The 25,600-nt window shown below is 47.3% G+C and overlaps 1 protein-coding gene across 1 annotated transcript in view; it reads right to left on the reverse strand.

Annotated features, from left to right (window-relative positions):
- Nucleotides 1-12,922: 12,922 nt before the first annotated feature.
- The window catches only part of TMEM114 (transmembrane protein 114), a 40,307-nt gene continuing 27,629 nt past the window's right edge, over nt 12,923-25,600 (reverse strand). The window contains exons 3-4 of the mRNA XM_019494640.2: nt 16,937-17,074; nt 12,923-14,526 (exon numbers count right to left, since the gene is read on the reverse strand). Of these exons, the coding sequence (XP_019350185.1) occupies nt 14,294-14,526; nt 16,937-17,074 (371 nt within the window). The 3' untranslated portion in view covers nt 12,923-14,293. The remainder of the gene's footprint in view (nt 14,527-16,936; nt 17,075-25,600) is intronic.

Raw genomic sequence — 25,600 nt, forward strand, 5'->3', positions numbered from 1 at the left:
TCAGCAAGGATTCTGTCGCTCTCTTTCCCGTCTGCACATCAGGACTTGCTACCAATAAATCATCAACATACTGCAGCAGAGCCACCTCAGGGTGTCTCTCTTTCCAATGCTCCAGGTCTTTTTGCAACGCTGTCCCAAAGATATGGGGGGATGAGACAAATCCCTGGGGCAACACTGTCCAAAACAGTTGAGTCTTATGAAACATGTCTGGGTCTTCCCATTCAAAAGCAAACAATTTCTGACTATCTTCGTGTAGCGGGATAGAGAAGAAAGCATCTTTTGAATCTAGCACAGAAAACACCTTGGCATCTGCTGGAACTTGAGTTAAAATGGTGTGAGGATTTGGAACCATAGGATGATCCACTAAAATCTTTTTGTTTACAGCTGTCAAGTCTTGCACTAACCTGAAGGAGGCGCCATCTGCTTTGGGCACACCCAGGATCGGAGTGTTAAAGGGGGATGATCCCTCTATTAACCACCCATACCGCTTGAATTTTTCAATCAGCGGCTTCAAGCCCACGCGAGTGGTTTTCTTCAGAGGATACTGTTTCACACACACAGGACCCTCTCCCTCCTTCAGGGAAATCTTGACTGGATTTATGTATTTTACCCGGGCAGGGGTCCCATCCGCCCACACACATGAATCAACCTTCTCTAAAATCTCAATTCCTTTGGCCTCTGACACGGTCTCGGCTGTCCGGACGGCCATTTGGTACTTTGAGCCCTGTTTCACTGGCAGCCGCACTACAATTTGATCCTCACAGAAGAAGATCTCAGCTTGCAATTTTGTTAGTAAATCTCGCCCCAGGAGGGCTACTGGGCAGGCAGGGGAAACTACAAAGGCATGCTCCAACATGTTACTCCCAATTTTCGTGAGGAGGGGCTTACACACAGGCAATCTGGTTCATCTTCCCTCAATACCTTCTACAGTCACATGCTTTCCACTTTGTTTAGCTAGAGGGGGCTTTACGGGGATCATAGCAAAGGTGGCTCCGGTATCTACCAGAGCCTCATAGTCTCTGCCACCGACCCTTATTGTCACCATGGGATCCTTCCAAGCGCTCGCCCGCAGGGTGGTGGCCTTAGATCCCGGTCCCCTTCAGCTAGAATCTTCCCCTGAGGATTCCGCCCGCATCTGGCAGACCCCCGATTGGGTTTCCTTCTTTTTGTCCTTCAGCTTAGGACAATCCCTTCTCCAATGTCCCTTCTCTCGACAATATGCACATTCGTCAGGCTTAAGCCGGCCTTTTCCTTTCTTCTGCCCCCCCTCAGGTTTTTCCTTCCATCCCTCACCGGTGTTTGTACTCTTGCCCAAGGCAGCTGCCAGCATTGCCTTTTGCTTTTGTCCATGCTTTTCCTCCTTCCTCTCTGCCACCTGATCACGATTCCCATAAACTTTATACGCAATTTCTACAAGTTCTGAAAGGGGTTTTCCTGGTCCCCCTTCAGTCTTTTGCAACTTCTTCCTTATGTCTGGGGCCGCCTGCCCTATAAACATCAGATTCACCATGCACTGATTTTCTGGGGCCTCAGGGTTCAAGTTACTAAATTTCTTAAAGGCATCGAACAAATGCTCCAGAAAAACCGAGGGAGATTCATCCTTCCCCTGGCGGACTTCGTACAATTTAGAGAGATTAGTCACCTGTGGCACTGCCTTGCCCAGGGCTTCCACTATAAGTCCTAAATAAGTATGGTTACGCTCTCTTCCGTCCACCGAATTATTATCCCAATCGGGACTCTCAATGGGGCACATGTCCCGTATATTTCCTCCCCCTCCTAGGCGCTCCTCAGCTATTCGATCCGCCATTCCCTGTACCAAGCGCCTTTCCTCTGAGGTCAGAAGGGTATGTAAAATCATTTGAACATCAGCCCAGGTGGGGCGGTGAGTCTGCCCTACTGATTGGAATAAGTTTTGCATTTTCTCGGGGTCCTCTCTGAAAGAAGGGTTCTGATTTTTCCAATTGAACAAATCTGACGTATGGAAGGGCACATAAACAAAGGTGGTGTCCCTCTCCCCTGTCAGTACCTCTCTCATTGGAAACTGATATTGGGGGGCCTGATTACGGGTTTTACGAGGGGGTCTAGCTGATGCCCATCCATCCCAGAACGTTGGGGACCATGGTAGCCAGGGCCAAGCCGGGTCGGTCTCTTGCGGGGGTGAGTCACCTTTTCCCTCACGTTCATAAGGGGGGGCTGATCCTAGGGGATTCCCTGAGCCTTCCCCTTCCGGAGCACTGGGGCCAGGGTTTTGTGACGGTGGTGGGTCGTGATCTCCGGCGCTTGGACTGGCCAGTGCTGGGGCTTCATTCCTGTGCCTTAGTCCCTGAGCCAGATCTCCCTCACTACCAGAATCAAAAAGGACTTGGGGCTTTCTCCCAGCGTCTTTTGCCAATAACATCTTGTACATTTTTCCTTTACACTTTTGGACCCATGGGGAAATAGGATTCATCACAGCGCTTATCCAGCAATCTATATACGGGTATTGATCCCAATGACTGTCCCTTGTTACCACATTCAACACTGCATTAGCCAATTTTACATCAAAAGAACCGAACTCCGGCCACCCTACTCCAAATGTTGGCCACTATGATTGACAGAAAAGAGTCAACCCGTCCTTTGACATTTCTATTCCGTAATCTCCCTTAAATTTACTAAAGTTTCTTAGCGTGCATCCTAATGGGGTTGCAGCATTTTCTTCCCGGGAGCTACCCGAACCCACTGTGTCAACCAATACACAAAATCATTCAAACACCTGTCCACTGGATCACGAGGTTCCAGCTGAGCCCCCTTGTGTTTGACACTACCTTGTCAGGCAGAATCAGGGCGGCTAGACTCAGCCTTAGTCCCAGACCTGGTCAGTGGCTCATGTTTCTAATGAACAAAGTCCCCGGGGATAATGCTCAGACCTATATGCTGAACGCTAAAACCAATGTCCGGACTTCCAAAACTCCCTGACAGACTACTCAAGTGACACAAGAAAAGCGAATACTTACTCTGCCAACGCCCTGGCGCCTTCTCTTCGGACCCACTCAGCCTGGGTGACTCATTCAATGGAGAGCCTTTAACCCCCCGGGTGTCCCGACTCATGTTCCCGGTGACGGTGGCAGACTCCAAAAGCGGTCTGGTGGCCACTCCACGGACACCTTTGCTGGTCTTGTCGTCCAACCCCGGGGTGATCCAAGGGTTCCTCCTGGCTGGCTCACCAAATTGTTGCACAAACTGCTAGTTTCGTGCCCCTGGAGGCTTGTCCAATTTACCTCAAGGAGAGAGTCACACACTCAGGCTAGGTCCAACTTGAGTTTATTGTTTGCGCAAACAGATCGACAAAGGAGCTGAGTCGCTCAAAGCAGAGTCGACCTCGAGCCATGCCCGAGGTTCCATTTTTATAGCTAACATAACAAAGGATTCCAATGTGTCGTGTGATTATTGGCAGCCTTAATATTTCCTTATTGTTACGTCTTGCATCGCAGGTCTAGCCCAATTTGTAATTGGTTACTTTTTCTGCGAAGTTTAGTACATGCGTAGCCCTAAAGCAGAACTGCGGCAAAAAGGCCTGTCGCATGCGCAGCTGAAAAGGGGAACTGCGGCAAAATTAATGCTTTTTAGTAACCTTGTATCTTGGTGTAACTCTAGGGCACTGAACAAGTATGGTTACAAAACTTAGGTACAAAGCAAGCATTAATTTATATGCAGAAACAATTGCGAAAACATGTTGAGTGCAGAAGCGATTGCAAAAGCATGGTGGCCAGATTATAACGTATTTTTACCACACCCTTGAAGTGTGGCGCCCAGAACTGCACGCAGTATTCCAACTGCAGTCTGACCAGCACCCGATAGAGGGGAATTATCACCTCCTTGGTTCTGTTTGTCATGCGTCTGCTGAGGCATGATAAAATGCCATTAGCTTTTCTGATGATTTCATCACACTGATGACTCATGTTCATCTTGGAGTCCACTAGGACTCCAAGATCCCTTTCCGCTTCCGTTCCACCAAGCAGGTCATTCCCTAGGCAGTAGGTATGCTGGACATTTTTCCTCCCTAAGTGCAGCACTTTGCACTTCTCCTTGTTGAATTGCATGCTGTTGTTTTCCGCCCATATGTCCAACCTGTTCAGGTCTGCTTGTAGTTGTTCCCTGCCCTCCGGAGTGTCCATTTCTCCCCACAGTTTTGTGTCATCCGCAAACTTGGACAGAGTACACTTCACTCCCTCGTCCAAGTCACTGATGAAGACATTGAAGAGTATCGGTCCAGGGATCGAGCCTTGCAGGACCCCATTGCCCACACCCTTCCAGGTCAATACCGACCCATCCACTACGACTCTCTGGGTGCAACCCTCTAGCCAATTCGCCACCCACCGGAATGTGTAGTCATCCAAGTCACAGCCTCTTAACTTGTTCACCAGTATGGGGTGGGATACCGTATGCCTGACTGCAGACTAATACAGCTAACCACTGCTGAAGCCATTCATGGTATAGTTAAGGTCATATTCTCCTTCTAGCCTTCCATCTTCAGTAACGTTAAGAGTACATTCTCATGGAGTTCAAACATTCTGGGCCTGGGCTCAGACTGACTGTTAGCTACATTTTTTTAATGAAAGAGATTGGAGAAAAATGGAATCTACCTAATGGGTAGATCTCTGGCAAAGACTTGGGAGACCTGAGCTTAATTCTGTTGGAGGCTTCCTGTGAAATCTGGGGCAAGTCACATAACCTAACCTACGCATCAGGCTTGTCTAACTGTGAGATATAATTCCTAACCACATAGGCTGTTGTGAGGCTGAATCTATGAATAATTGTGCAGTGCTTAGGTACTATTTTGTAAAATGCCTCACAGCTTCCTAGCTGGAAAGCACTTCCCTGGTTGGAGCTGGTATGTTCAGCTCATTTAACAGCACTCTGTATATTCCCAGTTGCACTGTGTGGCTTCGCATGATTAATCACTCAGGACAGAATTGTGACTAATTATATGCCTGTGCAAGGCAGTAGAGACAGATTAAGGGCCTTGTTACACAGTAATTTTGGGCAGCTTCTGGAGCTCTTAACCCCTGTATTGTCCTCACGTTAACAGTTAGAAGTTGTTTTAAGCACTCACTATGCGACTCAAAGTACACCACTCCAGAGCAGGATTATCTGATCTGCACTGCCCAGCTCCTGTTCCATTATGGTGTGGCCACTCCCCACATATGTGCTGCCCAAGTTGAAGTCCTCCAGTATCCCAGGATCTCTCACACTCCCACCCAAACAACAGGGATTGAAGCCTGTCCCGGCTCACCAGCCCTCTAGTAGCAACTCAAAGCTACAGCTCCTAGTCCTGCCTCTGCTCACGGGGCCTCCAGTAGCAAGTCCCATCTAAGCAGGTGGGCAGTTGGAGAACGTTTCTAGTCTAAGTGTGTGACTGCTCCAAACTCCAAGCTAGTGCTAACACCCAGCAACATTTGTGTGGCTCACAGTGTAAGGTGTCACAAGGCCCTCAAGTGTTCACACTTTATCTGAGGCTAATGGCAACAGTCAGTCTCCCAATCTCTAGAGGTGCACCAATACGTCGGTCATCAGGTCGGTACTGGTATAAAGAAAACTGTCTGTATCAGATATCGGCCCGATGGGGCTGGTAATTTAGCCAATAAATCCCCATGCTGCATGCAGCCACAGAGCAGCACTCAGGCAGCAAGCAGCACAGCCAGCAGCATGGAGAGCTATCTTCAGCTGGTAAGTCTGGTATGGTGGAAGGGGAGGGGAGAGGGAAGAGGCATGGGGGGGGAGATCAATGCCCCCCAGAGTGAGGGAGGGAACAGGGGCAGGCTCTGCCCAGGTGGGACAAGGGGAAGCCGGAGTGGCAGCTCATGGTGGGGGCAGCTCCTGCAACTGCTTGCACCCTGGGAGGAAATGGTGGGGCGTGTGCCCCCCTGGATCTGCGTGGGGTGGGGCAGGCTCCAGCAGGGGCTGGGCTCAGAGCAGGCACTGGTGGCGCTTAGGAGGATGCTGCATCCACCCCAAATTTTGCCGCTGCTCCACTGCCAGCACTGCTGCTGCCAGCCACCTGGCACCGCCCCGGCTCAATGCCCCGCCTCCACCCATGCACCAAAAAGAGTTAGGGCTGCGCCAGGCAGCGGGAAATGGTGGTGCTGGGAGCAGAGTGGCAGCAAAATTTGGGGTGGATGCAGCATCCTCCCAGCACCACCTGTGCCTGCTCCAAGCCCAGCCCCCACCAAGAAGAGCTCTGTGCATCCCTGACTGCAGCTCGCCCCACCCCGTGCAGAATCAGGAGGCACATGCCCCCCCCCCCGTGCCATCCCGGGGTGCAAGCAGTGGCAGGAACTGCCTCTCACCCCCACAAGCCATGCCTCTGCCCGCCCCCCTGCCCTCCCTGGGCAGCGCCTGCCCCTGCCCCCTCCCTCACTGCAGGGGGACTTGATCTGCCCCCCATGCCCCTCCCTCCCCCATCCCCCTCCAGCACACCAGACTTACCAGCTGGAGGCAGCTGTATCAGAAATAGGATTGGTATCAGCCAATGTGCCTCCTTAAATATCAGCTATCGGTATTGGCCCCAAAAATCTCTATCGGTGTACCCTTACCAATCTCTATAATGTATTGTGGGGAAGTACAGCAAACTACTGGCTACTAAACTGCCATTCATTTTGCTGGCAGAAAAATGTTATTGAGGTCTGCTTTCAATGAATTCCTTCTGGAATTATTATCTCTTTCTGGGACAATCTTGTAAAGTGTAGAAAGCCCTTAACTCTTACAGGGTGCTGCACCTTCTCTCCTCCTCCTGTTTCTTAAAATGCTGCACAGAAGAAACTATTTCAGGAAACTTTAGGAGCTTTACATGAACTTGAAAATAGGAGCGATTCTATGCCATCATTTGCCTGATGTGAGGTATCCCAGGTATCACATGAAGTTAGAAATCAGGGAGAAGATATTCAAAAGCACTTGGGAGACTTAGGAACAGAAGTTCATTTTTACTTACTTTATTTATAAGTAAAATGCTTTTGCAGCTACAATGTATACTATATTTTACATAGGAACTTTGAAAACATGTTAACTATATACCTCCATGGGACACTGCAAGTTTCCCTGTAAAAAACATGCTGTTTTTCTTATGCACATAGTTCTTGCACCCTTCTGTGAACAGTGCAAAAACCTGGGTGAGAGGAGAGAGGAGTGGGCAGTAAAAGAAAACAAAAACGACCAAAAAAGATGAAGGACAGAGACACTAGAACACAAGTAGAAGAACAGATTTTACAGAAAAATCCACCCACTATCTGATCTTACAGTTATTCTGCTCAAAGATATTCTACCTAACATCTTTACAAGATGAGCTTCAGAAATTCCTTACCCAATAGGCTAATGACACTAAGTATTGCGGACTTGACAAAAAGAAATACAAAACTCTAAAACTCTTGGTTCAGATTAGATCAACTGAAAAACAGCAAAAAAAAATGTCTTGATAATGACTTCATGGTCCACTGTAATCAAATCTACCTGATACTCACTAACCTCTGCACTTCACAGGTGATAACAGCCTTCCTGAACAATCCTGTTCCTCCTCATCAGGTTTTTACTGCATCTCTCCTGCTTATTGATAATTTCTTGTATATTCTGTTTTTATTGACATATGCAGTTTTATACAAGCTTTTGTTTCATCTGCTATTTAGCTCTGCTAAGTCTGTTTCTCTCACAGAAGTCGGAGAAGGGTACTATGATACCCAAAAACTTATTGATATCTAGCCCAACCATAAAATTGGTACAATAAAAGATGTCATCCACAAAAATTCATACCCCTCACACATTTCCTAGAGCATCACAGCAACTCCATCACCTCAAAACTACCAATTTTGAAATGTCATTTTAGTTACTTTAGATTTCATAGATTTCATAGACATTAGGGCTGGAAGGGACCTCGGAAGATCATCAAGTCCAGCCCCCGGCCTGAAGGCAGGAAGTCAGCTGGGGTCATAGGATCTCAGCAAGATAAGCATTCAATTTTCTCTTGAAGGTGTTCAATGTAGGTGCTTGAACCACCTCTGATGGCAGGCTATTCCAGACCTTGGGGGCTCAGACAGTAAAGAAAAATTCTTCCTTATGTCCAGCCTGAAATGGTCTTGCAGTAGTTTATAACTGTTCGACCTCGTCATCCCTTGGGGCACTCTGGTGAACAATCATTCCCCCAGATACTGGTGGTCACTCCTGATAAACTTATAGGTGGCCATCAGATCACCCGAGCCTGCGCTTTTTCAGGCTAAAGAGCCCCAGGGCTCTCAGCCTGTCGTCATAAGGTTTGTTTTCCTGACCTCTGATCATGTGCGTGGCTCTTCTCTGGACTCTCTCAAGCTTCTCCACATCCTTTTTGAATTGTGGAGCCCAAAACTGGACACAGTACTCCAGCTGTGGCCTCACCAAGGCCGAGTACAATGGGAGAGTGACGTCCCGGGATTTGCTTGAGAAGCATCTATGGATGCAAGCCAGCATTTTGCTCACTTTACTAGCCGCAGCATCATATTGAAGGCACATGTTCATCTTGTGGTCAATGATGACCCCCAAGTCTCTTTCTTCCATAGTGCTAACCAGCCTAGCACTGCCGAGCCTATAACATGCTGCAGGTTTTTCCTCCCAAGGTGGAGAACCTTGCATTTTTCAGTGTTAAAAACCATCAGGTTCTCATCCGCCCATTTGCTAAGCCTGTCCAGGTCAGCCTGGATCACCACCCCCCCGTCTTCAGGTGTGGATGTTTTGCCCCAAAGTTTGGCGTCATCGGCGAACTTGGCCAGTCCGCTTCTGACTCCAAAGTCCACATCATTAATAAAGATGCTGAACAACATGGGTCCAAGGACAGAGCCTTGGGGACCCCACTGGTCACAGGACACCATGATGATTGATTTCCATCAATTACCACCTCTGGGTCTGACCACGGAGCCAATTTCCCAGCCAGCGGATCGTGGTAGACCCAAGGCCACAATTGACCAGTTTCGCCAAGAGGTAATCGTGGGATACCAGATTGAAGGTTTTTTTGAAGTCAAGATATATGACATCAATCACTTCTCCCTTGTCCAGGTGATAGGTCACCTGGTCGTAAAAGGAAATGAGATTGGTCAAGCAAGACCTACCCACAACAAACCCGTGCTGGCTATCCCTCAGGATGCTGGCATCTGCTAGTCCATTAAGGATGTCCTCTTTAATAAACTTTTCTAAGACCTTCCCCAGGATAGAGGTCAGGCTGATGGGCCTACAGTTTGCCGGATCCACTTTCCTCCCTTTCTTGAAGATAGGCATCACATTGGCCTTCTTCCAGTCTTTGGGCACTACACCAGAGCGCCAGGAGTTCTCAAAAATCTGTGCCAGAGGCTGGGCTATGATGCTCACCAGCTCTTTGAGTACCCTGGGGTGTAGATTGTCAGGGCCGGCTGACTTGAAGGTATCCAGCCTCTCAAGGTGTTCCTTCACCTTCCTCACTTGAATCTAAGATGACCCTGAATTTAAGATGATTCCACAATAATAAGATCGAATCCATGGAAATGTATAAATTTTATAATTTTCCATGTATAGAATCTAATTACTGGAGGGATATCTTTAATTCATCCCTCCCACCACTGCAGTGGGAGGCATTGGGGTGGCACGTGGTTTAGGAAAGTCAAACTGCTAGTGCCTGCTCCCCTGCCACCTCCACTCCCTCTGTCTCCTGCCTGCCCACCCCCTGCAACCTCAGCACCCCCCTTCCCCTTCCATCTCTACTATCCCTTCTCACCTCCAGCCTCTGCTCCCCCATTCCCTCTCAGCCTCTCCTCCAAGCTGGCAGGCTTTGTCCATTCTAGCATGGGGCACTAAGCATGGCCCCAGTCCAGCTGCCACGTGTACCACTGCTGCAGGGCCAGGCTAAGGGTGTGCTCAATGCCCCAGGCCGCAGCGTGCACAGAGCCAGGTGGCACAGAGCAAGGGTAAGGGGTAGGTGGGGGGATCTGGGGCTGTGTTGAGGGAAGCGGAAATGGGAGAAGAAACTGCAGGGTAGAGATAGTGGAGTGCAGAGGCAGCCGGGGAAATGAGGGGGAGACAGGAAGCAACTGTGGCTGTGGCCCCAACCCTGGGTAAGGGCTGGAGCTAAAGCCAGAGCAGCCACCTGTCCCCACCCCCTATGCCATTCTAATATGAGGGCTTTCCCCCCATTTTAAATAGAGGGGGGAACCTCATCTTAGAGTCAAGTAAATATCATAATTTCATCACAACTCAGGTCTACTGTAATAGTAATAAATGTTCAGATATTGGTCATGTGGTAAGATGCATTTACTGTTCACAGTATATTTAAATATAATAGAAATTAAAAGTACATAATACAAATTTGGCACAGCATTAAACAGTTTCACATGTACACATATGTGGATATTGTTATGTTTTACACAACATTTAAAGTACTTCACTCAAGCATCTGTAATTTTTGCAACACTGAACTTCTCCCCACTGCCACAGTAAAGCTGCCACTGTTTGTTTCATTTGTAAAGTGATTGCATACTGCTAGCTCATTTGTTATAATGTATCCTGTAGGCCTGTGCGAATAGGGAAGTATTCAATTTGGATTTGGCCAATTCAGAGGACAGTGATTCGATTTGGAAATTCGGTCAAATTGGCTTCGGAAGATTTGGTGCTGATTCAGAGAGATTCAGTAATTCAGTCATAGACTATAATGGAGAATCGCTGAAATACCTATAACTTTGTCGTTTTTTGTCAGATTTGGATGAAAACAGCAGGGATGGTAGCCCCTTCTGAGGGCATGAAGCCTGCCAAGTTTCAAGGAGATAGGTGCAGGGGTTTCTGGGAAACTATACCTCAAACTGTTCAAAGCAAAACTCATGACGTGTGACTTTGGGTGTGTGTTAAGGTGCAGTGGGATGAAAACAGCAGGCTTGGTAGCCCCTTCTGAGGCCATGAATCCTGCCACATTTCAAGGAGATAGGTGCAGGGATTTCTGGGAAACTGCACCTCAAGCTTCTGAAAGCAAAACTCACAACATGTGTGACTTTGTGTGTGAGTTAAGGTGCAGCGGGGAGAAAACAGCATGGATGGTAGCCTGTAACAGGGGGCCTTTCCAGTGCTCAGCAGAAATAGCTCACACAAGGGACAAAAAGGCTGCAGACAGAGGCTTATGCGCTGTTTTTATGTCCTTCCCCCAGAGTACTGTGATTGGAAGGGAACTCAGGTAAAGATCACAGTCACTGGCCAGCTACAGATGTCAGTCTTTCCCCTCCCCTCCCTGCTCCCTCTCCCTTTTCTCAGTTTGTTTCCTTGCAAGACTGCCTTCTGAATTGCCAAATCTCCAAATCTATTTCCAAATCTTTTCCGAATCAATTTGGAAGCTCCAAATCAATTCAGAGGGGGTTTTTTGTCTCCCGATTCGATTCAGATTCGGTGATTCAGCCTCCAAATTGGGCCAAATCTTCTCTGTATTGAATCAGCAACCAAAGCTTCACACACCCCTAGCATCCTGTCCTGTTCAGCTTGTGGGTGACATGTTGCAGATGCATGAAAACACTAACATTGAAAGGACAGAATTTAGAGTAGGACCAAAGGGCACCTATACATGTGTAGGATGTCTGCTCTAATGCATGCTAATTAGGATTAATCTAGTCTGCTGCAGCATGTTAATTAATGTGCTCCAGCAGCCTCCACATCACATCTATTCAGTGTCCACAACCTTCAAAATGGCAGCAGGGGTGCTTTAACTAAAGCTCATTGAACAAGTTTTCGTTCAAACACCCCTGCCACTATTTTGAAGTGTGGGACACTGAATACATTTGACACTGCAGATGTTTTAATTAGAGCAGCTCTCTTCACTAATAAATAACAGTTCCAAGAGGTAGGGGGGCTTGCCTGAAATAATAGCGTGTCTGATGGCATAGCAGAAAATAGAAGACAGGTTCTCAACTCTCGGTCCTGAGGTGAATCACACTGCTGTTTTATTTCCAAATGGTTTTCCATGGATCTTTTGCATCAAGATAACAACACTGAAGCCATAGACAAACAGCCCTGATAGCCCTGGCAGAGCTGTTTACTCACTACTGTGTAGAATTAAAGTCAATAGGTGTCAATGGCAGCTTTTCCACTGACTTCAGTGGCAATGAGGCAGACCCTCTCAGGCATCATTAGCCAGAATAAAGAAAAAAAGAGCACTTCAAGATAAATTTGAGCTGAGTTGTGCACCTAGTATTGCCCTGCTGTTTTCTGGCACAAGTTAAGCATCATAAATAATTGTATTTCTTTAACGATAAAGAAAATTCACTGAAATTGCAAATGTAGTAGGTGAGGAGCCCTGGAGAATACAGTGAATGACAGTATAATACCATATGCCTTCAGGATGCAGGAAGCCTCTTGGGGGTAAATACTGGCTCCCAAGTAGCCTGAGCAGCCCATCGTAGGTAGTTAAACCATCTGAACTACTGCTTATTCCTGAAGAACATCTCTCCATAACCCCTTAGTTCAAGGTGGTCAACCTGTAGCATGAATGTCACAAGTGGCATGGATAGTCCTTCTGTGTTACATGCAGCAGGCTGGGAAGTAGACAGGCAGCACAGTGGCAGATAGGCCAGGGAAGAGAAAGCAGAACAGCAGATCAGGCAAAGAACACAATGCAGGAAGCAGAAAGCAGAAGAATAGATCAGGGAGGGAGCACAGGGCAGGGAGTAGCAAGGAGAGCTGCTGACTGGGCAGGGGAAGATCAGAGTAGCATTCAGAATGTGTAGGGCTAATTTGTGGCATGCCTGCCCAAAAGGTTGGCCCCCAGTTTTAGCTAAAGCACATCAATAATGCTTTGTCACCTAAACCAACACAATGGATTCTGCTTTTATTATCTGTAGTATAAAGAAACCTCTATTCCTTCATGGTGGCTATAATCCTTTACTACAGCAAACAAATATTTATTTTTAAATCATCACATTACTTGTTTTGTTTTGTTTTGTTTTGTTTTGTTCCAGGCAATAATGACAGCTTCTGCCTCTTGCCTTTCTTACATTTTGAGGAAGCTCCTTCACCATAACAGATCCCTGACCAGACTTATACAGCATTTATACATGTGCTCCAGCAGTGGGGGGAAAGGGGCCGGGGGGGGGGGGGGGAGTGCTTTAATTTGAGCGGCTCTGAGAGCTGCTCTAATTAAAGCATCTAGAGCATCATGTGTATTACCATCCCTGCACTGAAAAATGGTGGCAAGAGCCCTGTAACTAAAGCTCATTGAACAAGCTTTAGTTAAAGTGCCCCTGCCACCATTTTTCTGTGAGGGGACACTGATACATGTGACACTGGAGGCTGCTGGAGTGCAGATTCCAGTACATTGGAGCAGCCTCGCTGCATGTGTATAAGTGCCCATAGGTTATTTGGGCCTTTTCATTTCAAATACTGGGATTTTTTTAGTGTATTTGTCATTAGACAATGAAACAAATGATTATAATCTAAAAGATGAAGGCTTCCTGCTTTTAATGTGAAACATAAGAGAAAAGAAAAAACATGCAGTTAGCGAAGGTGGATGACCCCAAGTTGCTTTGTATTAACATCACTAACACTCAATGATTCACACTTCAGACCAAGTCCTTCCATACCTCAAAGCATCACAGTAGTACCCAGGAAGACTGAGTACTTAAGATCGTCACACAGGCGCTTTGGATTTAACTTCAGATATTTTGAACTCTGCTATTTTTGATCCCTAATTGGAACCTTGTTTTATATGCTGAAATTGTTTTAAAATACACACTGGTTAGGAACTATTTTATTTTTCACACTCTTCCTTCCTCTACACTGGGTGATATGAATCTCATATAAGAGGAAAGCAAGAATGGACCTGAAGGCCATGCTGCCTGATGGCCATTTAGTGGACTGTGCCAGATAAATTCCAGGTTCAGTTCAGTTCTTAATGGACAGAGGCATCCAGCACAACTGGCACAAACTGGTCTTCAGAATGGGCATCTTGACCGAAAAGCCAAAGATTAAATGAGCTATAAATACTGGACTCCAGGGTGTCAGGAGGCATTTTGGCAGTGGCACCATGGAAGGAAAGAAAGGAGGAGAAGGCTGACTCCTACTACTAAGTAGAAACAATATATTTTCATTTAAAGGCCACCTTATTGATGCTTTTCAAAAATGCAGTGTTGCCACTATGCAATCTTTCCATTTCTTAGCTGTCAATGAGGAAAAGAGTTAGCTCAGATGTGTGATACACTCAACAGTAGTCTTGTCATTATTATAATCCATACTGAACCTCTGATCCACCTTGCTAAACCCCCATGATGGTGATGCAGCTGGGTTGGCACTTGGTACTTCACATCACCTGCTCCCGCCTCCGTTTCAGGCCCACTGCTCTCGCGGCAAGGAAGAAGGCTGCCCCGGTGACTACCTCTGCAATGAAGGAGATCCACACAAGCACCAAAGACCAACCAAACCTGATGTCAAGTTCCAGTAAGAGATTCTTCGTCCCCAGAAGGCAGATGGCTTCCTTGAAGGCAGCAGCTGAGTATGCAATGTAGATGCTGATCCCAGTAAGTGTCACAAGGGCTAGAGGGAACATAAGTATTTATGCAGGTTGAGCCCACTATATCTTAATCAAAACTGCTTGGTAATGGGTCTCCTGGATCAACTTTGCCATCTCTCCCTACTAACGTACACAGGATTCTCACTCTGCCCTATGGTTCAAGTCTCTAGTTTTGTTTTTTTCCTAGTATTACTTAGTATATTATGATCTACTTCCTAAGGAGTGAATCAAAATAAGTAATGGCAAGCTTTCTGCAATGAATACCTGATAATCTACTTTCTGGATAACAGAGGGACATATATTACATTTTCCAATCTTGTATTATATAACACCGTGATTTTCAAAATGAGGTGCTCACACCCCCAGGGGTATGCTGCACTTTGCCAAGGATATGTTTCTAAATTTAATAATGGTAGTGGGGCTTCTGATAAATCAATGCATTGTTAGTAATGGCACTGCTGCACGTTAATGTCTATGTTGACAGACTTCCTAAAGAATGAATGTCAGGTGTAGGGGATATAAATATCCAGCTCTATTTTGCAGATAAAGATGTACATTTGACATTACACCTAAGAAAGCACTTGTAGCAAATTCCCTGGAAATAATGTTAAGAAAGAAGAGGGGGTTAGGAGATGTAATAAGATCTGGTCTCAGGATCATAATGGAGGTTATTAAAAGAACTGAGAGATTTATTTTGTCAATTTTGCTAGACGTGTTTGATAGTCAGACTCAACAATGAGCAACGCCATAAAGACGAGTTGGAAATAGATCTGCATACAATGATCAGCATGTTAGAACTCATATAAGGTGTGTCAGACAATCGTGCATTGTCCATCTAACTTTCTCCCACTCAGGGTCTTAAATTGATCGGTTCATTTTAAGTTCTGGTTTTCTGGCCTTTGCATAGTAATGCAGGTGTTATGTTTATTTGTTCTGATGTAAAGTAAGAGGACCCTGAGCAGAGACAGAAATACTCCTGCTAACTCACTGTGCTAGCCAGATTGTAGTGACCTATTTGCTTAATCCTTTTAGCACAAATGTGGACCCCTTCCTGTTTTACACCCTCCTTTCTACATGTGTGAGCATGGGAGCTTGATCAAAGGGCAGGAACTCCACATATGACCATGAGACTTCTTCTGTTTATCACTATGTCAGTCATGAAAGCACAAGTTCCTTTTGGCAGAATTCACCTGTGCTGTTGGGCAAAACTGAGATCCATTGTGAGTGAGTCCAGAATATGCCCCTTTTTGTGGTGGTCTCAGCTTCTGGTAAGAGAGGCTTTAAGCATTTAAGACATGATGTGGTGGCAATGAACTTAATGAGATTTCATTCAAGCACTTACAGAAAATCAGGCACTTGCAGTGCAAGTAGCTTCTTAAGACCTTTAATTCTGGACATACTGATATCATGGTGGCTGAGCAAAGGCAGTTTGTGCATCATTGGTGGCAGGGATAGAGCTATATGTACGTGAGCGCTATGTTGCAGTGCAAGGAGCTCAGAAACTTAAGGTATTTGTTATTCACACTGGTCAAGGCTGTGACACCTTCAGTCACATAGGGGAGGAGTCAATGAGAGTAAATTTGTTACAACCTGGACCACTAATTTTGGGATCCACCCCCACTCACTGTTTATAATAAGAGAGGCTACGCTTGCAAATACAATGCCAGGAATCACCATGTTCATACTTCTGGGTAAGAACTGTCTGTCTTGATTGCTAAGTGGGAATCATCAAGACTTGAGCCTGTTGTTGTGAATGAGTCACTTATGTTGGGTGTTAAGCAGGGAGTGGAAAATACCTGGCACTTCACAATTTAGGGTGGCAATGGTGCAGTTCAAAACACAGTAAAAGTTAAAAAAAAAAGAAAAGCAAGAAAGACCCTGTATCAGCCTTTCTTAGGAATGTGATACAAAGTTGATGGGAGTCTTCATGCTGCTTCTGCTGGATTTAGTATCTAACTTTACTTCAGTATAATACAAACCATATAACTCTACACTTCCCACATTGCAAAGCTGCTCCTCTGTTTCTATAAAACTTAAAGAGCATCTGTAGAGGGGAAGCATTGGACAACCTTTGATTAAAGGGTATTTAACCTTTCAATTGATGAAGATAGTGTGTTCAAGAGCTCTTTAAATCCACAAGGAGACATAATTGTGTGTAATTGTCTGCTTTCCCTTGTAAATGTCAGCTGTCTTCCCCAGAGTCCCAGTTTACTAGCTCTTCAGTCTGCAAAGAGCCAAATGGGCATGAAGTGAATAAATACTGATATTTTGTCAGAAAGCAAACACTTGCCAGGGTCTTTGTTCTCATTGTCCCTTCCTCTGTGTGTATGTGTATAGATGTCTGTGTCTGTGTCTCTGGGTAAAGAGTGCCGCTTTCTCTAACATAAAACTCTTAAATCTTTTTTAACAAATAGTAGGATTTTGGTACCATACCTCCGAACAGAAAAAGCAACCCCGTCATTAGAAGTAGCAGGTAGGCCCTGGCAAGTATACTGATAAATCCAGTCATTCCTCCAAAAATCATCAGTATCAGGCTGAGAGGCAACAGGATTACAAATGTCCCATGCATGTCTGGAGAGAAATGAAGATTGCCAGTGTTTTATTATAATGTCATAATAAAACTGTTCATCACAGTTCATCACATAACTGTTCATCACAGTAGTCCAGAAATCACTGCCAGGATCAGGGCTCCACTGTAGTGGGTGCTGTCTACAATCTAATAGACAGGACAGTCCAAGAGAGAATGGAAAGAGAGATAACATACCAGATTCTTAATTCAGGTTGAGTAGTACTTGACCCAGTGAACATACAGTACAGGAGTGAGCAAAATATGGCCCAATTGATTTTATCCAGCCTTTGGGCAGGCAGTAGCATTGTGCAGCAGGCCCTGGGCAAGCTGCACTTGGGCCCTGGCCTCTGCTGGCAGGCAGTAAGGGTGGCACCTCCTGCTCTGGCCTCTGCTGGTGCCACATGGGACACAGATGGAAGCAGCCCTACCCAACCACCACTGTGTGACAGCCTGGGAGATGCAGTCTGGCTTGGCCAGGGCCTGTGGGGCCAGACTGCATCTCCCAGGCACTGCAGGGGACACTAGGCAGAAGCAGCCCCACCTGTCCACCAAGCACTACGTGGCAACCCTGGTCAAGCAGCACTCAGGCCCAATGGCTCCAGCTCTGGCTCCAGCTGCTGCACAGTGCCAAACAGGCAGGCAGGGCTGCTTCCATCTAGCAACCCCCTGCAATGCCAGCAGAAGCCAGTCTCTGCCAGTGGGGATGGAGATTGGCCACAGGCCTCCACGCTGTCTTGTCCCACCCCGCCATCAGGTCTTCTGGGAGACATGGGGTTGGCGGGTGGAGGGTGTACACCAGAAGCCTTGATGACGGGCTGGGACAGCACAAAGGCCCACAACCAGGCTCCATCCCCACCACCCCAGTTGCAGACGTGGCCAGGAGGTGCCAGCTCTGGGCGGGACAGGGGCAGGCCAGGGTGTGCTACAGCCCCAGGCAAATTTATGCTCCCACTCCCACCATTACTCTTGTGCCAGCCAGGCCCACCAGCCCTGGGCCGGCTGCAGGAGAGAGAGAGAGAGAGAGAGAGAGAGAGAGAGAGAGAGAGAGAGAGAGAGTGTGTGTGTGTGTAGGTGCAACAGTTCAACAAAACTAATTAAGTGGCCCTCTAGCCCAAATAATTGCCCACCCCTGATATAGCACATGACTCAGTGACTGTTCTCATAGCAGAGCCTGTCATACAGATCAACGATAATGGGTTGCAAACATGCTGTTGTTTGCTCTGTTACCTGCTGTGGGGAATTATATGGGCTGCTGAGAATTGCATGATGGTCCACGATCACAAGAGGTTATGCAAGCTAAGGGACAGCCCTGAGTAAGGCAGAGGACATCTGAAGCATGTATGTGCTGGTAGGACAATTGTTGGAGTTCTCTCTAACAGTTTTATTTTACATGAAAAGTCTACACGAGAAGAAAACATCAACTCCTGTCATTCAAATGAATTTGAGTTTAGATTGGAGCTTAACTGACTAGTATGAAATCTTGGTTTTACCTACCCTGCCTTCTGCTAGAGGCAAATATAGTAGTGGAAGTGGACAGATTCCTTTCCTTCAAACCAGAGGCAGAGTACAGGGCATTTACAGATCCCAGGCCCCCAGACTCTAGTATCAGCCCCCACCTGCACTACCCTACATGTCACTTCTGCCCCTCATGGGCGTGTCCACACATGCAAGCATGTGCACTTGCAGCAGCTCAAATAGACATGGTGCAAAGTTGAGCCGGGGCTTTTTGCCTCAGTGCACGTGCTCAGACGTGCACTTTGTTATGGAGCAAATTGTGCCACTTGGGGCAAAATAACCCTGCCTGGCTCCTCCCGGATCTGCAGCCAGGGGGAGCTAGAGCCCAGGGCCAGCACCTGTGCTGTCCCCAGCAGTATAAAAAGCTGCCCTGGCAAGCAGTTCAGAGCTACTCGCTCTCCGGAGCTTCTGGGGCTCGGCAAGTACCTGGGGGACACTACCCCTTGTGCCAGCTGAACTGCTGCAGCACCATCCCAAATCCATTTTTAAAAATACCCCCAAATCCATGTTTTTCCACAATTAACACAAAAAACCACTCTACACACACACACACACACACACACACACTCATATAGATATATATATGGAGAGAGAGAGAGAGAGCAATCAGTTGGGAAATGCTTTATTGGTATATTTACAATGTTAAAGCAATGTGGAAGCCTAACAGTGTCTCTATCATCATGATAAAATAAATTCTAAACACCTATATGTGTCGATGTGTGCTTTTGGTTTTCTTCGCACATGATGGGTATGCAATGGAGTGATGTGGTGTTTGCAGGAAGGGGATGGGAAGGGTTGTGGGGGAAGGCGGGTGTGCGTGTGTGGAGGGATGTGGGTTGGTGTGTGGGTAGATGTGGGGCAATTGCTGGGGGGACTGTGGGTGTGGGGGACCTTCTGGGGGGGCTTCTCAGGAAGGGTGGGTCCCCTGGCCCCCACAGGGTAGCCCCCCCACACAGCACATGGAATGCCCCCCCCACAGCTCCCCCCTGGAGGCCCACAGCCCCTATCCCCCACAGGGCCCCAGCCCCCCACCCAGGGTCCCAAGCACCCTGGAGTACCACAGCCCCTCCCGCCCTGGGTCCCAGCTCACCCTGGAGAGCCACAGCCCACCTGCCCAGGGTCCCAGGCACCCTGGATAGCCCCAGCCCCCCCACCCAGGGCCCATAACTTACCTTTAGCAGCAGCAGCGGGAGTGGGGTGCTCCAAGTCATGGCGCCAAGACCCGGTGCAGCACAAGGGGACCGTGCGCTGGGCCCAGCTGGGTCCTGCTGGCCTTGGGGTCCCTCTGCCGCCCAGCTGGGCCAGGCCCTTGGTGACAGGACCTGGCACAGCACACAGGGACTGCATGCTGGGTCCAGACGGGTCCTGCCAGCCCTGGGGCTGCTCCTGCTGCCTGGCCGGGTGGCAGGAGCAGCCCCAGGGCTGGCAGGACCCAGCAGGCATGGCACATGGTCCCTACTTGCCATGCTGGGTCCTGCTGCCCTGGCCAGGCAGCATAGGGGCACTGAGGGTGGCAGGGCCCGGCTGGGCATGGTCCGTGCCCTGCCCCACTTTTTTTTGTTTCATTTTTTTTTAGACTCCTGGATATCCAGGGGTCCAATTTTCGCCCTGCACTGCAAACTTGCAGCACGGGGAACATTTTTTTGTTCCCACACCTGCCTCTTGCCCCACCTCATAGGGGTTTGAGGCAGGGCAAGGGGCACATGCGTGCTCGTCTGGATGCGTCCCTTGTGGCCAGGCCGAAACCACTATGTTCTCATTGAGCAAAGGGTGGCAAAGATATAAGCAAATGGAAATGGGATGTTATAAGTGGAAGTACCTTGACTATGAGAGCAACTGAGACTAGCTCCATTTGTTTTCTTAGAAGGGATATAGCTAGCGCCTTAAATATTTATGGCATTTTCTTTTTAGCATCATAGTATCATAGTACTTAGGATTGGAAGGGACTGAAACAGATCATCAGGTCCAACCCCCTGCCCTGGGCAGGAACGAGTGCCAGGATCATATCACCCCAGCCAAATATCTGTCCAGCCTCCTCTTGAAGACCCCCAAGGTAGGAGAGAGCACTACCTCCCTTGGGAGCCCATTCCAGAGCCTGGCAGCCCTAACTGTAAAGAAATGTCTCCTGCTGTCCAGCCTGAACCTTCTCTCTAACAATTTGTGGCCATTTTTCCTAGTAACCCCGGGTGGTGTCTGTGGGAACAGAGCCTCCCCCAATTCCCACTGGTCCCCTCTGGTGAGCTTGTAAATGGTCACCAGGTCCCCACTCAGCCTTCTCTTGTGGAGGCTAAATAGGCCACAAGAGAAGCCTCTCTTCATAGGGCCTGCCCCGTTGCCCCTTGACCATGCGAGTGGCCCTCTTCTGGACCCTCTCAATGCTAGCCACATCCTCTTGAAGTGCAACACCCAGAACTGGATGCAGTACTCCAACTGCGACCTGATCAACGCCACATAGAGGGAAGGATCACCTCCCTGGACCTGCTTGTGATGCATCTGTAGTTGCATGACAAGGTGCAGTTAGCTTTCCTGACTGCTTCCTCGCATTGGCAGCTCGTGTTCATCCTGGAGTCAACAATTACTCCAAAATCCCTTTCTGCCACCATGTTGACAAGAAGGGTGTTCCCCAACCTATAGGTGTGTTGCTGGTTCCTTCTCGCTAGATGCAGTACATTGCAATTGTCTGCATTGAACTCCATGCTATTCTCATCCGCCCACCTCTGTAACCTGTCTAGATCTAGCTGGATTCTGTCCCTCCCCTCCAGCGTGCCCACCTCACCCTACAATTTTGTACCTTGTATTTTGTCCTCCTACTAAATTGACTTAACATCTCATTTCCATTTTGCTTACTTCAGCCAAGCACTTAGGTAATAGTTGATGTAAAACTTTTCATAATGCCTGGCTCTCTCTGGCAATCAGTGTGATGACTGATAATGTCATTTACTTCATATGCCTTATCTTGGGTCCTTCCTCCCACAATAAGTTACACTGGACTTTTGACTGTTACCCAAGCCATTTTCATGGTACAGTTTAACAGCTTTGTAAATAGCAGGTGGTGCTTTGCTTTCTCATTTCCATTGCTTTCCTTCATAAGCCAATTTTGTCTGTGCTCATCAAGCCTTCTCCCATGGTTTGAGAAGTGGTGACACACAATGACCTACCTAAGACATCCAAAGACTACACTCACTCATGCCAGCTGCTCTACTTCACCTGCATCATGCTATAGATGATAGAGCTGGCTGGAAAAGGGAATTTTGATGTCCTGGGAAATTCCGAGATGCAAGTGTTTTCTTTTATTCCATGTAGGTATGAACATTGACATCATGTAGTTTCCAGTGAAATGGCAGCCTATTTTAGCACTGGCTAGGTTATGAGTGGTAGACCAGAGTTTAAATGTAATGGGCCAGATCATCATTTGTTGTAAAGCAACATTTCCCCTCACTGAAATTAATAGCACTACATGTTTACAGGAGCTGAGGCTAAGACTCATCAAAACCACTGCCAGTGATGAAGCGACCTATGTTGTCTCGTGCTCCTTTAACTAAATTAGTTAAGTTCAGTCTGGTCCTTTAGAACTACAGCTTGTGAAGCTTCTGCATTATTCAGAATAGGAGACTTTGTTAAAGATATTTAATTAAAGATCATATCTGTAGTATTTTCCATATGAGAAGAAAATCTTTAAATTTGCCTGTAGATCAGGGGTGGACAAAATGGCAGATCCGGCCTGCAGCCAGATGCCATTTTCCAGCAGCCCCTGCCCACGTGGCTGGGGCCAGTTTTCATGGAGACCCCAGTAGCAGCCACACTGTGATAGTGCAAAGCTGGGGTTTCCCTGGAAACCAGCTCCAGCAGTGCTGGCAGGGCATGCGGCAGGGTACAGAGCTGCTCTGTAGCCCAGCTTGGATTTTGCAGCAGTGACAGTGTGGTCCAGAGCTGGGGCAGAGCTGCGATCTGTAGCCTGTACACCCCTGCCTCGAGCATGCAGGCTACAGATCCCAGCTCTGCCCTGGTGCTGGACCATGCTGTCACCGCCACAAGACCCAATGAGCTCCAGGACAGCTCTGTACCCTGCCACATGGCCTGACAACAGGGACGGTGCCGGGGGGGAGGGGCGGGGGAGGGAATTGGGGGGCGCTATACCCACTCCAAAATTCCCCATAGCCCCCCATAGCTACCCCTCCCAGCAGTGCCACCACTGCTGCCCACCCCACACAGGTGGCTGCAGCTGAGCCCACCCTGCTCCTGCCTGCAGCACAGCCCCCCTCACCCCGCCACCAGGAAGAGGCTCACACCACTGCTGCCTGCCAGCACTGCTGGGGCTGGTCTCCATGGAAACCCCGGCCCCACCCTGTTACAGTGAGGCTTCTTCCAGGGTCTCCATGGAAACCAGCCCCAGCCATGCAGGCAGGCGCTGCTGGGAAATGGAGTCCACTGCCGGCTGGATCCAGTCCACGGGCCGGATTTTGCCTGCACCTCCAATAGTTTGATTTTTTCCCTAAGAAAGTCACTTGCTAGTGGGCCTACATCTTCTCTGCTCCTAACAACTAGTATAAAGACACTGAAATAAGTTGAATTACGCTTGTGTAAATGAAGGGAGAATCCAGTTCAGTGGCTTTTTCTTTAGAAAAAAATTTAAAAAGCACTATATCCCAGTATAATTCCAGAAGAACACTGCAATTGGAGTAATCTAGGAGACTGTGCTGCTCTTGCATCTCAAGGGATTAGTTATTCATCTCTTCAATGGATCCCCAGAATATTTAATGAATAATTTGAAACCAAATAATTTGTAACAAACCCCTGAGAGGAAATGCAATGTTTTAGTGCAACCTCTGCAGGCAAGGTATTTGGTGACAATAATTTCATGTATTGATGCTGCTTATTAAATAACCTTTATACACGACAAAGTACCACTGTATCTTTGTTAATTATTTGCTACAACTTGGAGAATACAACATAAAAATGAAAGAGAAAGAGGCTCAGGGGGAAAAGAGAGAAAGAAAAAATGGAAATTGCTCTGACAAAGATGTACCATGATCTATTCAGGAAAAGAAAAGACAGTAAAGTGAGGTTAGAAAGGGAATGTTGTAAGGTAGTAGAGGCCAACCTCTTGGCAGGAGTTTTGCAAATTAACTTCCCTGATTACCACTCTTATCACTTTCCCCTTCCTGATCTGCTGCTTTGCTTTGCTTTATGCTCCCTGCCTACTGTGCTGCTATTCATCCTGTCCTGTCCTATCTGCCATAGTGCTGTCTGTCCCCTCACCAATCTGCCATGGGCCACATACACAGGCTGCTCATGCCACTTGTGGCACCAGTGCCGCAGGCTGACCTCATTGTAAGGAATCCTAACAGACTGGTAGTATTTCCTTGAGATGTGCTACCAAGTGCTAATCCTGCTGGGCAATGATGGCTTGGTTCTGCTCATTTGTTGTTGTAAGTAGCTTTTTAGAGATGCTTGCGGAGGGCTGGCGGTAGAAACTTGTAAGCAATCAAAGCTAGGAAGAAGCCTAAGCCTGAATGTTGTTGGTCCATCTGCTAGAAAAAGCATGACCTCTACGGAAAGGGGTTAGTTCTCTCTATGCAGTAACTGGACTTTGTTTTAGGGCAGTTTCATGGCATGCCCTAGGGCCTATAGCATGCCCTGAAGTCAGCTAATTGGACCAGGGTATGTTTTTTTAAGACTTAGAACTCAGTTGTTTGTTGTACTCAGGAAAGTCTCTGTTTTCTGAAGCCAAAACAAAAAAACAATGAAACAACCAAGTTGCTCTGGAACATCACAAGAAAAAATATAATAAAGGATGGAGATGAGCTGGCAGCAGCCTCTGCATTTGCTTTGTCTTGCATTGAAAAGTTCTGCCTAATTTAAACCAGTCTCAGGTCCAACCTGGATTGCTGTTGGTGAAGGAGGGTTGGGGCTTCTGAAGGTTAAATGAGTTGAGGCGTGTCTTGATTATTATCAGCCCAAGGATAGGAAAGCATTGATGCAGTCTTCAGCTGTAGGCAGATGGTCTCCCCTTAGGATCACTGATCACTAGGATGCTGTGTGAAGCTGCCCTCAATTGCAAATTAATGTAGGCTTTTGATTAGCCCTTTGTTCTGTTGTCAGAGAAACCCCACAAATCACTTTGTAGCCAAGGCTGCCTAGCATCATCAAATGTTAAGGGTCAAAGTGATCATGAAATCATGTAGATAAAAGGCCGTGATTCAAAACATCTCCTAGTGCTGAGAGAACCCTCTGTTTGGTATTCAGCATGCATCATAGACCTTAATATGTCAGTGGCAGTGGGAAACAGTATATTATAAATGCAGAGCAGGCTCCAGGTAGGGAAAATGAGCAATGCTGACAGAGAGATGGTAGGGGAAATGAGCATTCTTAGGGAACATGCTTCTTCAGGCACGGGGCCTTATTCTGATTTCTCACTGGTATGATCTCATGCCAATGACTATGTTACTTACACCTGTATGTCACTGATCCTTTGGAGGACAAAGCTAATGCCTCCATGCAAGCGTATTAAAGGAATAAAAAATAATCTTTTCTGCTCTCAGAGCTGACTTTATTTGGAATGGCACCACAGAAACAAGAGCGTCCTTGGTCCTAAACTGCTGCAGAATGAGGCCACTGGTAGAAAAGCTAATAACCTTCCTGCATGATGTTAACTGTCTCTCAGCTTCATGGAATGCTGCCCCTTGCCATTTACCTAAAATTCTCTCAAATAAACTGAAAATAACAGGGCAGGTAAAACTCATTTACCAAAAAATTAAAATATCTTGTTTGAAATTGGCGTAAAACAAATTTGTTTTGGTGATTTAAAAAAAGAAAAAACATGTCAGGTCAATCCCATTTCAATCTCAAGCATTCTTGAGGAAGCACGGGAACTGGAAGGGCTAAGGTCTATCTGCTTAGTTGCCATTCAGGATATGCTTGCAGTACTTCCTCTCCTTCTGGCCTAGGCCTACTGACTGTAAACCAAGCTGTAAGAAACATAGCCCACTCCAAATCAGATTTAGAGCAGGGAT

Source organism: Alligator mississippiensis, chromosome 13 (assembly GCF_030867095.1).
Source record: "Alligator mississippiensis isolate rAllMis1 chromosome 13, rAllMis1, whole genome shotgun sequence".
In the NCBI taxonomy this organism is placed as follows: domain Eukaryota; kingdom Metazoa; phylum Chordata; order Crocodylia; family Alligatoridae; genus Alligator; species Alligator mississippiensis.